General features: G+C 39.0%; 1 protein-coding gene across 3 annotated transcripts; it reads right to left on the bottom strand.

Moving 5' to 3' along the window:
- Positions 1 to 340: 340 nt before the first annotated feature.
- LOC145616292 (uncharacterized) lies at positions 341 to 17,045 on the bottom strand. Of its 3 annotated transcripts, none has more exons than XM_081670989.1 (12): positions 16,617 to 16,990; positions 15,536 to 15,637; positions 15,129 to 15,224; positions 14,641 to 14,744; positions 13,884 to 14,086; positions 12,306 to 12,428; positions 11,966 to 12,054; positions 9,014 to 9,119; positions 7,870 to 7,967; positions 994 to 1,239; positions 825 to 908; positions 341 to 733 (listed from the first exon to the last, which is right to left on the bottom strand). In XM_081670989.1, the coding sequence occupies exons 1-12, from the start codon at positions 16,629 to 16,631 to the stop codon at positions 713 to 715; spliced, it is 1,287 nt and encodes a 428-aa protein (XP_081527115.1). In that variant the 5' UTR covers positions 16,632 to 16,990; the 3' UTR covers positions 341 to 712. The 3 variants fall into 3 exon arrangements, with proteins under 3 accessions (XP_081527115.1, XP_081527116.1, XP_081527117.1); XM_081670990.1 differs by having other exon boundaries at positions 16,681 to 16,990; XM_081670991.1 differs by lacking the exons at positions 341 to 733; positions 825 to 908 and having other exon boundaries at positions 1,132 to 1,268; positions 16,617 to 17,045.
- Between the last annotated feature and the right edge of the window lie 195 nt (positions 17,046 to 17,240).

Here is a 17,240-nt window from a genome sequence, read left to right as displayed (position 1 = left end):
AAAGGTTTTAGTAGAAGCTGGTGAAAATGTGGAATAGGAGGGTAATTAAGAACCTCCTCCTAAATTACTCCCTACTAATCCACTATTGATGCTCTAAATCCCAACACGCTTTTTTTCTCCCTCCGATAGAAAAGGTAATAAATGTAATTTCTTTTTGCATCGTTATAAATTTACCATAGAAAAGCTCAAGAGATATGTTAATCATTACTCATACCATTGGACATTAGTTTCGGATTACTTACTTCAAAGAGAATATAATTTGAAAACAAAAATAACCCAACTTACTAGCAATGTCTGTACAATGTACCATAAGGAACTGAAAATCAAAAGAAATATGGAATTTATCAAGAAATCAACAGAAAGAACAATTATCATCTAAAAATTCCTTGTCCTTTACATTTATGCAAAAATGTCCTGACATTACAAAAAATCATTGGTTTGCTACAACTTACAACACTCCTCACAACAAAATAATAAAACATAAGGCTACATTTAGCCTGTCTCTAACCTCCCACATACAAAAGAGCAGGGCAAAAATGTTACAGACAATAATCAGACTGGAGGTTCTTTTTTTTTTTTTTTTTTGGCGTTCCGGCTTTTGTTTAATCCAAAAACAATGTTTAAAATTTTTTACAACAAGGTCTAAAATGATTGGATATATAGTTCACAAAGTATCAATATCTTGGGTTCAAAAAGGAGGTACAGTAAGACCCTATTGTGTTTGCAGCTGCGCCTGCACGAGTTAGAAAAGAGACTTTTCTGATGACATTGATTGTTAAAATAACGAATTATGAGTTAGATATGATCATATGAATGAAGCTCACCTTTTTAAAAAACTTTTTCTGGATGTTCAATGCCTCTTTACATGCTTTTTTTGCATCTATATTCCCTGTTACATCCCCTAGAATCTGTAGAAACAACAAAAACTCTTAGCACGCACATATGTAGCAGTAGATATGAAAAGAATAAGGACAGAAAGATAGAGAGAGAAACCTCAACGACATCATCAAGACCCTTTGCTTCTTTCAAGATTCGCTTGTGCTTGTTCTCAAGGATGCTTGCAGCAAGAAACACAGCTAATCCACTCTGATAATCCTTGAACCCAGTTCTGACATTGTTCCTTTCATATTTCCCATATTGCTTCAGCAGTTTCTCACTTACATTAGCTGTGGTTTCCGCCGCAGCACTGGTTTCATATAACAAGAAAGTATTTGGGTTGTACTCCATGGCCCACATCAGCTGTAACCAATCTTCATTACTAAGTTAAGCTTCATCCAGTGAAAAAAAAATGTAAACAAAAATGCCATTGATGGGGCATGCAAGCATTAAGGTGTACAAATCCTTATCATTAACCAGTCATTTGATAGCACGAAATGCATGCCATATTCCCATCTTCTTGGTTTTAAAAGGTGATGCATTCCAAGGCACAAACACAATAAGTTGTAGAGGTGTAAGACACGATATAAAGGTGCATGTATCACACATGAGCCACATTTTTTGAAATGCTTATAAAATATTTTTGTTCCATATGCCTGTAATAGACCAACATTAGGAAGGGTATTTTGGGAAGTCTTATGCTTCTAGGGTAGTAGTCCTTGACTCCTTGGCCTTAGTATAAATAGGGGATAGTATATGCACTAAGATATCATGTGAATTGTGAGGAAAAATGTTGAGAGTAGTAACCTCAAGTTACTAGGAGAGTGATAACCTAAAGTTATCAAGAGAGTGATAGCCTTAAGCTAGTAATCTATCATTTTGTATCCAAATTCTGCCATTATTAATCTAAATTATCAAGCATTTATATCTTAATTAGCCTTTAAATCAGAAAATACATCAGTCCATTACAATGCCCTCGAAAATTTTAACAAAATAGGTACTTTTTTGGAGCTTTAAGGGAGAGAGAGAGGGGGTATAAGAGACCAATGTGTGATGGATCCAAACTTGGGCCAGCCCATTAAGGTCTATCATCGAAGGGCCAAGGGTCAAAAGGGAAATTCGGGTCATGCTCATGGGCAAGTCAACACCAACGGTAACCAAAGAGAGAGGACAGAAGCTGAGATTGAATTGGTGGAACAAGAGGAGCAGTAACTTTTGACAAGGAAGCCATTTCAGGAAAGAAGACAAGTTTGACAAAGAAGCTTCACTAGTTTAGTAACAATGGCAAAAAGTTTGTTATTCCCTAAGCTTGGAGGTCAACCATTCTTAGCCCTTAGGTTATGTTTGAACTTGAGTATAAATTGTAATTGTAGTAGTAATAGCCACTTATCCAGAAAATTGTATGAGAACCCTCATGAGAGTTGGAGCCTAAAGCTGCTTGAGACTAATAGCCTAAAGCTATTGTATCTTGTAATCCTTTAGTTTAATTAATTAATCAAAGTACTCAAGTTTACCTCCAAATTATTGCTAATTAATTACAAATTACATTGAGCGAAACCGAGTCCCTGACAACTTGGTATCAGAGCAGGCGGTCATGGCCGGAGGACCGTCGCTGAGTCAACGCGCCGACGCGGCGGAAGAGAGGCTGGAAGTGGTCGAGTCACGGCTGAAGTCGATTGAAGAAGCGCTCACAGCCCAGGAAGCCACCATTGGGTGTGCCGTTGGAGAGGCGGTGAGCAAGGCGATGTTGGATACCCAGAAGGCCATCACTGACAATTTCACGGCGTTATTTGAAGCGGAGAGGAAGCGGCAGGAGGAGGAAAGAATTCGGTTGGAAGGACGCCTTGACCGATTTCGGAACGACCAAGACCTCAGGGCGACCGTGGTGGCCAAGGAGAATGAGAAATTTCGAGAAGAGGTGAAGGCCGCCATAACCGCCGCTGCCACAGCACCCAAGAATCAACCACCGCTTATTCATTTGGACCCCGGAGAGAACAGCCTGGCCAATGGGGAGAACGAGGTGCGGACTCCACGCGAAGGAGGTTTCGGGATGCCGGAGTGGAGGAACAGGGATCCACGGGGGTGGAATGACGACGGTGGTGGGGGCGAAGTCCGGTGGAGACCGAGGAAGACAGACATGCCGGTGTTCGAGGGGAAGGACCCAGACAATTGGGTGATGCGAGCAAAGTTGTATTTTGACGTTCATCAGGTCGCCGACGAAGAGAGAGTCACCGCAGCGGTGGTGGCGATGGATGGACCGGCGTTGCAGTGGTATCATTGGGAGAATCGTCGCCGGCCCTTTGCTCACTGGACAGATCTCCGGTGTCGGTTACTGAAAGAATTCCGACCACCTAACTCCGGCACGTTGCAGGGCAGTGGTTGGCTGTTACTCAGACGGGCACGGTGGAAGAGTACAGGAGGAAGTTCATTGAAACGGTTTTTCCTGTTGATGATATACCCAAAGAGATCATGAAGGGCCATTTCATAAACGGGCTGAAGGAGAATATTCGGGCTGAGATCCGGTTGTTGGGCCCAACAACCTTGGACCGAGCCATGGATTTGGCTGGCAAGATTGAGGAACGAGATCGGGTTAGCAAGGGAAAAATGGGGGTCGGATCTTGGCGGAGTGGACCCAGTTCAAGCGGATCCGGGTTTGGGGGATCCGGTAGTAAAACGGGTGGGGGCCTCATCTCCACCTATGGGCTACCCACCAATCCAAGCCCAAATAGGAGCTGGGCCAAGGGAGGTGAATCTCAGGGGTCTGTTAGCATGAATAAACCCAGTGCAAGCTATTCCACAAAGTCTGTCAACGAGCCACGACGCCTTACCGAAGCTGAATTGCAAGACCGACGAGCTAAGGGATTATGCTTCCGGTGTGATGAACGTTGGGGGGTTGGGCACCGGTGTAACCGCAAGGGCCTTAGTGTGTTAATGGTGGCCGAAGGACCGGAGGAAATCGATGATGAAGGGTGCGAAGAAGAGGAGGAGGCGGTACAAGCTTCACTATGCTCCGTGGTGGGATTGACTAATCCAAAAACAATGAAACTAGGAGGGTTGATTCGAGGGAGAGAAGTGTTAGTCATGATAGACCCGGGTGCAACTCACAATTTTTTGTCACTTAGAGTGGTGGAGGAGATGGGAATGATGATGGAGAAAGGGAGTGAGTTCGAAGTGTCTTTGGGAAACGGTGAGACCATTCGAGGGAGAGGTGTGTGTAGAGGAGTGGAGTTGAGCTTGAGCGGAGGAGTGGTGATAGTAGAGGACTTCTTGCCTTTGGGGTTGGGAAATGTGGATGTCATACTTGGAGTACAATGGTTAGAGAAGTTAGGAGCGGTGACGACCAATTGGAAAACACATGTGATGAGTTTTAAAATGGGAGGGGTGCCGATTACAATTTTAGGTGATCCCACTTTGGAGAAAACTCGGGTATCTCTTAAGGCAATGATCCGAAACTTATGCAAAAACAAGGGAGGTGTTTTGGTGGAGATTAATTGGTTGGAAGAGGGAGTAGAGGCGCAAAAGAAGAGTGAGGTGCCTCAACTTTTGGGAGGGGTCATCGAGGAGTTTAGGGAGGTGTTCAACATGCCCGCCAGATTACCACCCCACCGCAACCATGAACACGCCATCACTCTCAAGGGAGGTAGTAACCCGGTGAGCGTAAGACCTTACCGGTATCCACAAGCACAAAAAGATGAGATTGAAAAGCTCATCAAGGAGATGATGGACGCCGGTATTATTCGGCCTTCTACTAGCCCTTTTAGTAGCCCCGTTTTACTTGTTAAGAAGAAGGATGGGTCTTGGCGATTTTGTGTTGATTATAGGGCCTTGAACAAAGAGACGGTGCCGGATAAATACCCGATTCCGGTGATTGATGAGCTACATGGGGCGGTGATTTTTTCTAAGTTGGACTTCAAGTCCGGATACCATCAAATTCAGGTGAGGCCCGAAGATGCTCATAAGACGGCTTTTAGAACCCATGAGGGCCATTACGAATTTCTAGTAATGCCATTCGGGTTAACTAATGCTCCGGCCACATTCCAATCTTTGATGAACGATGTGTTTAGGCCATTCTTGAGGAAGTTTGTGTTGGTGTTTTTTTATGATATCTTGATATATAGTAGGAGTGAGGAGGATCATGTAGGGCATGTGAGAATGGTACTAGAGAAGTTGGCCGAGAATAGCCTTTATGCCAACATTAAGAAGTGTGAGTTTGGGCAAAAGGAGGTGGCCTATCTTGGTCACATAATTTCGGCTCATGGAGTAGCCATGGATAGTGAGAAGGTGGAGGCCATTATGAAGTGGGAAATTTCGAAAAACTTGAGAGAATTGAGGGGATTCTTAGGCTTAACCGGGTATTATCGCAAGTTTGTGGCAAATTATGCCCAAATTGCGGCACCCTTAACTTCTCACTTAAGGAAGGATTGCTTTGGGTGGTCCTTGGAGGCTACACGTGCTTTTGAGAGTCTTAAGGAGGCTATGGTGAGAGCTCCCGTCCTAGCAATGCCGGATTTCACTAAGAGCTTTGTAGTAGAGACCGATGCGTCGGGATTTGGAGTTGGGGCGGTAATGGTGCAAGATGGAAGGCCTATAGCATACTTTAGCAAGTTGTTGGGAGTAAGGGCTAGAGAGAAGTCCATCTATGAGAAGGAACTTATGGCTATATGCTTAGCCATTGTAAGGTGGAAACACTACCTCCTTGGAAGACACTTTGTGGTGAGAACCGATCAACAAAGTCTCCGGTTCATCACACAACAAAGGGAAGTGGGTGGGGAGTATCAAAAATGGATGAGAAAGCTTGTGGGGTTTGACTTTGAGGTGCAATATAGGCCGGGAGCATCAAGCGTGAAATTGAACAAGATGGGTGGCTGGCCCAAATCAGAACGGGCTTGCAAAAAGGGGAGGAAAGCCCAATTGGCTTCCACATAGATGGGCAGAGAGTTTTGTTTAAGGGAAGGTTGGTGCTACCCAAAGCTTCCAAGTTTATACCTCTGTTGCTCCACGAGTACCATGACACGACTTCCGGTGGCCATGACGGGGAGGTTAAAACCTACCTCCGCCTTGCCGCTCAGTGGTTTTGGGTGGGAATGCGAAAGGCGGTGGGTGAGTATGTTCGGAAATGCTCCGTTTGTCAACGAAGTAAGGCGGTTCAACGGAGCCCTTTGGGGTTGTTGCAACCTTTACCGATTCCGGAGGCTATTTGGGAGGATATTTCGATGGATTTTGTGGAAGGGCTGCCTCTTTCCAAGGGAATTAACTCGATGCTTGTAGTGGTTGATCGGTTATCAAAATATAGCCACTTCATTGGCTTGCGACACCCGTACAGTGCTCTCAAGGTCGCTGATTACTTTGTTCGAGAAGTGGTAAGGTTGCACGGGTTTCCCTCAACGATTGTCTCCGATAGGGATCGGGTCTTCATGAGTATTTTCTAGCGGGAACTTTTCCGATTGCAGGGGACTCACCTCAAGCGCAGTACGGCGTACCACCCGCAATCGGACGGCCAAACTGAAATCGTGAACAAGGGATTGGAATCTTACTTGCGCTGCTTCAGCTCCGATCAGCCCAAGAAATGGGCGTATTGGCTCCATTAGGCGGAATACGCCTATAATACTTCCCCCCATACCTCCACCAAACTAACTCCATTTAAGGTGGTGTATGGGCGGGATCCGCCCAAGCTGTGGCGTCTGGGGAACGGTCAGACACCGGTGGACCAGTTGGAGGTGTCGTTAAAGGAAGGGATGAGATGTTGGATGAATTGCGGGTTAATTTGTTCAAAGCACAGCAATTGATGAAGGCTTATGCTGACAGAAAGAGGCGAGATAAAGAATTCGGGGTCGGAGATGAGGTGTTCCTGAAATTGCAGCCATATCGGCATAAATCGCTGGCCAACCGTCCTCATGAGAAGTTGGGGGCGCGCTTTTATGGTCCGTTTCAGGTGGAGGAGAGAATCGGGAAGGTAGCATATCGCTTGACTCTTCCCCCCACTTGCAAAATCCATCCAGTGTTTCATATCTTGCAGCTCAAACGCGCGATTGGGGATACTCCGGTGAATCCGACCATCCCTCCACAACTCACAGCAGAAATGGAGTTGGTGGTGGAGCTAGAGGCGGTTTTGGAGGTCAGAGCAGCGGGGCAGGAAGCTAAACCAGAAGTGCTAATCAAATGGCAAGGGTTACCTCAATTCGAAGCCACGTGGGAGGATGCAGCCACCGTGGCGGAGCGTTTTCCGGCTTTCCACCTTGAGGACAAGGTGAATCTCGAGGCGGGCGGTATTGTGATGGATCCAAACTTGGGCCAGCCCATTAAGGTCTATCATCGAAGGGCCAAGGGTCAAAAGGGAAATTCGGGTCATGCTCATGGGCAAGTCAACACCAACGGTAACCAAAGAGAGAGGACAGAAGCTGAGATTGAATTGGTGGAACAAGAGGAGCAGTAACTTTTGACAAGGAAGCCATTTCAGGAAAGAAGACAAGTTTGACAAAGAAGCTTCACTAGTTTAGTAACAATGGCAAAAAGTTTGTTATTCCCTAAGCTTGGAGGTCAACCATTCTTAGCCCTTAGGTTATGTTTGAACTTGAGTATAAATTGTAATTGTAGTAGTAATAGCCACTTATCCAGAAAATTGTATGAGAACCCTCATGAGAGTTGGAGCCTAAAGCTGCTTGAGACTAATAGCCTAAAGCTATTGTATCTTGTAATCCTTTAGTTTAATTAATTAATCAAAGTACTCAAGTTTACCTCCAAATTATTGCTAATTAGTTACAAATTACATTGAGCGAAACCGAGTCCCTGACACAATGCTCCATGGGTGCAACTCTTGTCTTATCATTGTCTAGGACTGGTTGAGACTGAAAAAAAAAAAAATCCCTCAATGTGCCTCACACATAGACAACTCTAAAACCAAGGTCATATTTATCTAACAAAGCCCATTACTTTAGTTGGCAACTTAATAGTTACGACAGCAATGAGGCAATTAAAATGTATAAATCCTCTTACCTCCCAAAGATACAAAGCATCCATAAATGAGAACTCTCTTCTGAAAAGCACCATCAACATACGAAATGCAAACAAATACTCGCCCCCATCTAATTCCTCTGCAAAAATGTAGCAGCAGTAAAACCAATAGTATTAGATCAAACCAAAAGTATTTAACATTTATATATTAATAATGTTATGCTTTTGATTATTCTTGCACACATAAAAATCAAATGTGGAGTTGTGAATCTCAAATCTTCATAGATTATTGCTCCCATGCATTTTCTTATTCTACTCAAAATCTCCAACAGAACTATATAACATTCCTCTTTTTATGAACCAAACTGTGAATTTGTGAAGTATGAACTCCTAGAAACCTCCACCACATGATATCTTGTTCAGATGCAGATGCATCAAGCTCCACCGAGCCTAAAACTAGTCTGGTGCAACTTAAAAGCACAGGCTTCTAAAAAGTCTATTAAGCACAAGGTTTCTCGTCTTATTCTTTCTTATATCCAGAAGGGAAAAGAAGGTTACCATCGCTTGTAGCTTGTACTTTTTCTCATCCAAAACATAAGTCGCTAAGCAATTTTCAAACATTAGTAGAAACTTGCTTAAATTTAATTTAATTTGCATTGGTATCATAAAGTGGAAATTTATATTGTATTTTCACCATTTTTTAAATTTTATATATTTTTATAAATACATAAAGTATAAAATAAAATAAAAAAAGTTATAAGGTATAAAAATTAAAAAAAATTAAAAAAAATAAAGGGTGGATTTTTGGTCACAGTGTATATAATATCAACTTACTGCTTATAGTAATATGTACTTCGTAGTAAACAATTAGTAAAGATGTTGATCATCAAATTTGTGCATTGGAAAACAAGAAAGTTAGAGTGGAGCAACTAAAGAGGAAGCTATTTGTGTAATCAATGGATATATGAATTTTTTTATTTTTTATTTTTTTATTTTTTGGGGAGTGGGGGGAAGGGAAGGGGGTAAGAGGACGAGTAAATTAAAATGGTAACAGGCCTCACTTGAGCTAGCTTTGTCCAACAGATATTTCATTGTAACCAAAATAAATATCATGAACTGCAGATTAAACACAAACAGATTGTCATGAACTAAATAAACGACATCAAGGATAACAGAGCAAACATACCAAGGTGTTGGTGCAGCTTTGGATCAATAACTTTGATTATTCCTGAAAGTGTACTCAGTCGAGTTTGCACTCCAATTGAAGTTGAAGTTGTCTTGAAATTATCCCTCTTTCCAAAGTACATGCATCAACAGAACCAAAACAGCAATGGTGTCAGGCTGTCAGCTTAAAATTGAGTAAAAATATCTTGATTATTAGCCAGAGTCAAATCCAATTAGGTTTTCAATTTCTTCCATCCAACTACATCAGAAACTATATTTATCTACACTAATATTATTCAGGAATCCAGATAAATTTCTGGTACCGTCTTTGAGAATGAAAATATTCCCAACATTATTCACACACATATGAACCGAGATGATAGCACAACTGAGTACTGTTAAAACTGATAAAGGATAACTTATTGATTAGGCCCAAATAAAATTCACTCAAGTTTTTTGGTTTCTTCACTCCAAGGTATTTTAGCCTAAAATGTAAATTAAGGCATTTTTTTTAAATAAGCTACTAGCTCCCAATCTCTCACAAAAAGTAAAGAGCTTGACAAATAAATCTCAAAGACTCACAAATATAAATTTTTAGCATGCTGTGCAGGAGAACTGAGAAGAGTCACAGTGACTGTATTTTGGAAAGAAATACCCAGCATGATAACAAGAAAAAGAAACTACGGGCTTGTTTGGTTGACAAAGGAATTAATTTTCTATAGGCATTTGTATTTCATGGGAATTAAAATCCCACATCAATTTTTCTAGGAATTAACTAAACTTGTTTGGTTGTTGTATGGGTATTTACAAATCATGGGAATTTTGAATTACCAAGAGGGGCTTGGTAATTAAATTCCCATGTTTTGTGGGAATGGGAAATTCCCATAATTTTACACTTCCCACATTCTCACTTTTAATGGTCTACCAAACAAGCCCCTTATTTCCAAATTCATGGGAATTTTCAATTCCTTTATTTCGTATGTGCAACCAAACAACACCTAAATTTATGTTCTACCGCCTGGGGTCTGAGTTATGGCATCAAACCATTGGTTGAGAGTGATAGCCTAAAGCTATTACCCTATCGTTTTGTAACCTTTCAGCCATTATCAATCAAAATATAAAGCTTTCACCTTTATTAATTCTTAGTATTCATATATTATTTACAATCAGAAAATCAGTCTACAAAAAATGGAGAAGGCAGTAGCTTCACTGATGTTGCATTACCAGAAAACAAGCTAGGTCTGGAAATGTGGAAAAATAAATAATAATAATAAATAACTAAAGGCAGTGCCTGCACCGAAGTAAGGTTGCTGGTTTAAGTGCACTGCTTGACTGCTTGTGGACAAATAGTAAAGGAATGTTGAGGGATGTAGTACAAAGATTAAACTTTCAGAATTTGGGAGAGAGAGAGAGAGATGAAAAAGGGTAGTCCCTCCGTCCCTTATTGTTTGCACCATTTGACCCAAAAAGCTCTCACAAAAAGTGGAATGGCGCAAACAAAAAGGGACTAAAGGAGTAACAAAGAGAAGCATAAAAAAAGAGGGAGACTGAAACAAGCACCGCAGATGCTGGACATTCAGTTTATTATTTATTTCCATAAAAGCAACAAATCATATTCATGCACCACCTTGTGAGGAACTCAACCCTCACCTACTCTACTACACAAGAAAGACAGGGAAAACTAAGCAAATAACAGAGCAAATAAGGCAGCTAGTAGTGGTGTTTCATTAACAGAAAAGAAAGCAACGCTAGCTTCAGCCTACCAATCTCCAAGATAGCATCTTTAGGATACAAGTCTCAATTCAAACTAGTCTAAACACATGCCAAAACTTCTCACCCTAACCCTTTAATTTAATTTTTTATTTTTTTCACAAAAACCCTTTAATTTATACTTCGTATACAACAAGGATTACAAAATAGTACTAGCTGTCCTTCACTCACTACCATTGTTTTGCCAAGGTTCCACTACCCAAAGTTACTACTGCCCTCTGCTCCTCAGGCCTTTTAATTGCTTTTGTCCACTTGCGCCACCTCCTCATTTGTTGCCGCTGCCGTGATTGGTGGAAGACTTGATTTGACAGCCTTACTCCTTCTCTGATATTGCTTGAGAATAGGTGGCTTAACGGGCCCAATTTCTTGGTCCATTACACACCTTTTACAAATTGTCAATAAACCACGGATTTTACTTCCATTTGAAATTTGGTAATCCAGATGTGGTTTATCTAATAACATTTCAAGAACAAACCAACCAAATTCGTAAATTTTCTTCCTCACACCTTATCCAACACCATACTTTCCTCGTTCCCCAAAAGACTCATATCACTCTCAATCACCCTCTACCAAGTTTTCTTCGGTCTTCTCTTACCCCTCAGGCCCTCACGATTCCTTCACTTTGCCACTCATCAAGCCTCCTTACCAAAGCTTAACTCGATCTCTATCTTACATGGCCGAACCACCATAGGCAATTGTCCCTCATCTTGTTCTCAATTAACTCCTACTTTCTCCCTAATTATCTCATTCCTCAACTATTCCTTTCTTGTAAGGCCACAAATCCAACATAACACATGCATCTCCGCCACAATCAACTAACGAATGTGACAATGATTACTAGCTAACAAGTTTATATGAAATAAAATGGATTGTAGCTTAACTGCTAATGTTTCATAGTACTTCATTTCAATTGAAAATCATTAAAAATTAAGAGCTGAAAGCAAAAAAATATTAATAAAAAAAATAAAAAAGATTGTTCCTTAACTCTAACAAGTTGGTGAGAAGTCAAACAGATTTTGTGTTAATATGCATATTCTTTTTAAAAAGGTAAACCCAAAATACGATTATGGGAGTATATTATGCAACCAGTCTGCCATTTCAACAGTTTTACACTAGAAACTTTAAAGCAAAAAGCTATAACTCAAGATTACATAATCTACACTTTGACAAATGACAAGTTAGTAAACACAGATAGCATTCTTACCAATCTACGCATAGCACGCTCAAAGCACCAGTAGGCATCTGCTTCATTTTCAAGAAGTACTACCATTGGAGAACAAATATCATTCATCCCTGCACACAAGTCAAAGTAATTCACTGTAGAAAATCTCATACAGTACTACATCAAGTTAAACAAGTATAATTAACTTTATAAATGCAGGGGCATGGAGGGTTATTGACCTTTGTCAATGACTAGACTGGTTAGACAAATAAGTATCTCATGCAAAAAATCTATACATCAAGCCAATGGAGAGAAATTTTTTAACAATAAGGGTACCCATTCTTAGGCATCGTGAAAAGAGATTGAAAATCAGAGTTTGTACCTTGAACATAACTAATGTCACTGTCCTCCCAAGCGTATATAGAAAGAATATTCCAGAGTTTTGCCTGGTTACGTTCATTCTGATAAAACACAAGTGGCTGATCTGTTCGTACTACATCCAACCCTACAACAATTACAGTAATGATCAACAAGCAGATACCATAATATCCTGGCTTAAAAACAACCAAGCTATCGAATAGAGCTAAAACAGTTTGAAAAATTTCACATAAGCTTTGTTAAATCAAAGAAGTTCAGATTTCTCAATTTTTAGGCTAATAAATTTCCAGGTTCTTAAGCTTTCAATTGTCATATCTTACACGCAATCAAAGGTAAGAATATTAATTGGAAAGCTTCTTGCCAAAATTTAAGTGCAATAAAAAACAAATCAGATTATAAACACAGGTTTTCTCAATTGACCTTTAAGCAACAGATTTGCTAATCTACATATTCTCAAATGAAAGCAGCATTTTGATAAAGGTCAATTTATGCCCAATTTATGATGAGATCTGAGGCAGATCACACTAGCAACATAGAGTATATAAACTCTACAGATTGCCTTCTAATAAAATCCAAGTTACCTTAATTCATAGGAATCGACATTGGACATTTATTTTTACTTAAATTTACAAAAAGCAAACTCAAGTAAGGTCTCCAATGGCTTTCTCTAACAAACAGCAAGCTGTTGTACAGAAGAACCTACAGAAATTCCTCGAAAAAATGAACTTTACAGGTTATTCACTTGAAAAGTGTGTTTAACATGCTGCTTTGAATAATTTTATCTATAACGCAGCTCATGTGCCTTCTTTAAGCTTATTTAGAAACAAAATTAGTTTTTGGAAATAGAGGTTCACTTTATATAAGTTTGAGGGGGGAAAAAAGGAGGAAAGCAAGGAGGACTGGCAGAGACTGTTCAAGTAAGGAGTATAGATGGATTGGGCTCAATTCATTCCCCTCCTGCTATAAAAGATATGCTCCCGTAAATTCCGTCTTCCTTACCCAAGCAAACCAGTCAAAATCATGTAAGACCCTATAGCTATCAAGCTCATACCCAAACCATCAATTTAAAAAGGAGATAATATTAATGTTTTAAATGCTGCTCTCCCAGAGGTATACAATTTTTTTTTTACTTCCAAACATCCCATCAACAATCTTTGAATGTAATACGTTAGTCCAGTTTACTCCAGGTCCATTTTACATAATATCAATGTATATTAGAGTAATTAGGAAGATAATTAATCACTATCTCTGAATAAAATTTACGTTACTAGTATGGTTGCTGCCTTTTGAAACAGCGACACTACATAAATTCTTTTTGCACTAGTGATACTAAGGCTGATAGACCTCTTTGCAATTCCACTAATTAGGCTGCATACCTTTAAGGCTTGCCTTTGACCCCCTTACCTCTCCCTAAAGAAGAGTTCACTACAAGCACTGAGGTTCTCACACGCTATATATCAACACTAACAGTAAAAACAATGGCAAAATGACCAAGAGAACAAACATGAAATACAAACAGATAATTATGAATTTGAAGAGGATTGGAAGAGGTACTAAATCTTTAAAAAGCAGCTTTATGTACCAATTTGAGGCAAAACCTGCTTCCATTGTATCACTTTCTTCTCAAAAGCAGGATTGTTATTCTGTTGTTGATCACCTTGTGCGCCGGGGGCACCTTCTATTGGTTGTCCATCATCAGTTACGATAGGTGTTGTGAGAAACTTTCCACTACCAATAACAGGCACCATCTTCTTGCACTCTGCTTTCCATTCTTCATATTGCTCTCTAAGTGCATATAATATAGCAGATACTGTCAACTCACGTGCACAAACATATTTTCACGAATACTTTGATCCGCATACAACCATTACATGATAACAAACAAAAAGCACATATTCATCCTAAAAGAACAGCTTCAGCAGCATGTTAAACAATATGCAACTGCTGTTAAGATTCCAAGAGTACATATACTAGATTATCAGCGACTAGCCAAATGAATTTAGAAACAGGTTCTTCTGAAAATTTTCATTTTATGCATATTGCACACAATGCAGATATAAAAGTTTCTATCTGACATGATTGAGTCCATGATCAAGCTTTTGTTAAGCCTATCACTGAATACCATGTTGCAGCCAATCAGCTATTAGCAATAAAAATATTTTGGATAAACAGGGTGTATTGGGTGATAGATACTAGGGACTAAGAACTATAATTCAAAAGTCACATCACATGCAACTTAAGTTCATTCATATAATTCAATGGTCACACATGCACAAATAAACAGAAAAAAATATATAAATAAATACAAGTGCGTAACCGCAATTGCAAGCTACCACTACCTGCGGCGTTGCCTAATTACACTTCTGTCATCAAAAGTACTATTTGGACCGTAACAGCCCAGCAAAAACTCCCAGACAGCACCTCGGATAGAAGGGTGGACACCCTAGCACAAATAAAAGTGTAAAAAAAATTAAACAGAATTAATTTTCAATTAGAGATATGCACCAATTATCTACTACCAGTACACAATTTGAAAAGAAAAACAGCATAGCATCAGTACTTAGTAGCATTCACATAGCCAATGATCAACTCAGTAATCAACAAAAACAATCTGTTTATTATGCATCATCACTAATAACATCAATGAAGTGAAAGGCAAGAAAATAACTAGAGTGATAGCATAAGCTTTACCACTTGCTAAAGTAAGATACACACATAAGAAAAAAAAAATGAAATAAAATAAATAAATTAAAATCCCTGTGCTAGCTAACAAAAGAAGCTGGACTCAAATAGAAAAAACAATAATGACACCACATCAAGAATTTACCCCACGTTGAATCCGTCTTAGAACTTTTGCAATGTCCAGCTGACCCTCTTCAGAGAATGAAGAATGCCACCTCCTTGCGCTGAGAGTTTTTCCTGTCTGCAGAGATACATAACAAAACAAATTATCGGTCTGACACAGGAAAAAAAACAGATAAAACTTAATGCAGTTTTTTTTTTTCAACCATAAAACTGATAGCTTTAAATTTTCCACCCCAAGTTTGCAACAATTATGAGCATAAAGGATAATGAATCAGGTGATGATAATACTCTACTTCTGAATAGCAAGGGGCAGAAAATTCTAGCCTTAATGTTGACGGGAAAAGTACTTGATAAACACAACAATGGCTTTTCATATACCAAAAGATGAAAACCCCCTCACTAAACAAGATGAAAAAGCAATGTTCTCACCCTCAATTTGAATCGGGGCTTCGGGACACTGTCTTGGCACTCTGGTCTAACCGGATAAAATGCATCCAACTCAGCTTGGGTAGTTCTTTTCAAAAACATCATCTGTATCAGCACCAAAAGCGTCCAAACTTCAATTTCACATATAAGAGATTCAAGCAAATTAACAAAAGTAAAAGATAAAATTCTTTAACTAATACACCATGATAACCAAAGTGCTATCTAGCATCACTTAAACTTCTAGACCATTTTAATAACATCATCATAATCCTTTCTCTGTGTCTTAAATAGTTCAATTTTCTATATTTTAAGCAGCTTAGTTCCTCTCCATGACCAAAAATCCAAGATTATAGAGCACATACAAGCGAGTATTTGCTTCCAAAGGCAACGATCGCTAGCTTATACATTTGATTATGCAGGCTAATCCAACGGCGGCCTAATTAAGACATACATTAAATGACCACACTTACCCTTATAACAAAATATCCTCACTAACCCTTGAACGAAAATATCCTTCCGAATGTGTACACTACTAGTCTATTATAATCCCCACTTATACATCAAATTTCTCCTGCCTCCGAATGTTCAGGTAAATTCGAGGGCAACTAAATTAAGATAATGATTTCAATGTCAAAATTGAGGTAATGGACCAATGTCGATACCATACTTAGTGAATACTGGAATAAGAGCATCATAGAGCTAAAGTCAAGGATCCTTATTGCTCCAATAATATGTAATCAGCTCTATAGCTTAAAGAATCAATTCAAATAACCAAAACAATTCGAATCAAAACCCGAAATAATGATAATTACTTCACAACAAATGAACTAAAACAACAATCCTAAAGGCAACCTTTAGTCATAAGAACAATACAAGCTAACAAACAAACATATTGTTTACAGCATGAACCCTAACTTCAATCATTCATCATCCACAAAATTACAAATAACAGATTCAATAGATTCAAATTAACTAAAAATTACGAAGTAATTCTAAAAAATTACAAAAAAAAAAAAAAAAAAAAAGGCAGATCAAACAAAAAAAAAAAAAATAAATAAATAAATAAATTACGAAATTTTCTTACCTCAAAACATGTCATTAATTAAGGTATTAATCGAAAAAGGAGGAGAGAGAGAATGAATTGAAACCTTAAATGTAAGGTTGAATTTCAATTAAATGGACATAATCCTCGACTCGATTCAATGAATGATTCAAATTTCTTCGAATTTTCAGTATATAAATTTGAAGGATACTGGAAATTATAGGGTTTTTGAATGATCCGAAAAGAAAAAAAAAAAAAACACGAAGAGAGAGAAAATGGAGAGGGAGAAAGAGGAAGATGAAAGAAGATGAAATGAGAAGGTGGTTTGTACTGTTAACGGTTTCCTTCCCTCCTCAGTTTGAACTATCAATAATCAACAATCAAAATAAATTAAATTATTGATAATTATTGGTTTCGAAAAAAAAATTATTGGTAATTAATAGACCCCCATTTTGTTTATTTGCAAGGGTGGGGTCTAACGTGTGTGGGCGTCATGGTCTCATTATATGGATTCGGGTATGTATGTCAGACTCGATCACTCAGACACGTGTCCAAATGTCCGATTCGTTAATTTTCAAAATTTTAAGTAGAGACGACACTTTTATTCTTTTTGTAAAAAAAGTTATACATTACAAAATATTTCAATACTCAAAAATTTTAAAAATT

Source organism: Chenopodium album, chromosome 26, assembly GCF_948465745.1.
Source record: "Chenopodium album chromosome 26, dcCheAlbu1.1, whole genome shotgun sequence".
Lineage (NCBI taxonomy): Eukaryota > Viridiplantae > Streptophyta > Magnoliopsida > Caryophyllales > Amaranthaceae > Chenopodium > Chenopodium album.
This window is presented reverse-complemented; position numbering and strand designations above follow the sequence as displayed.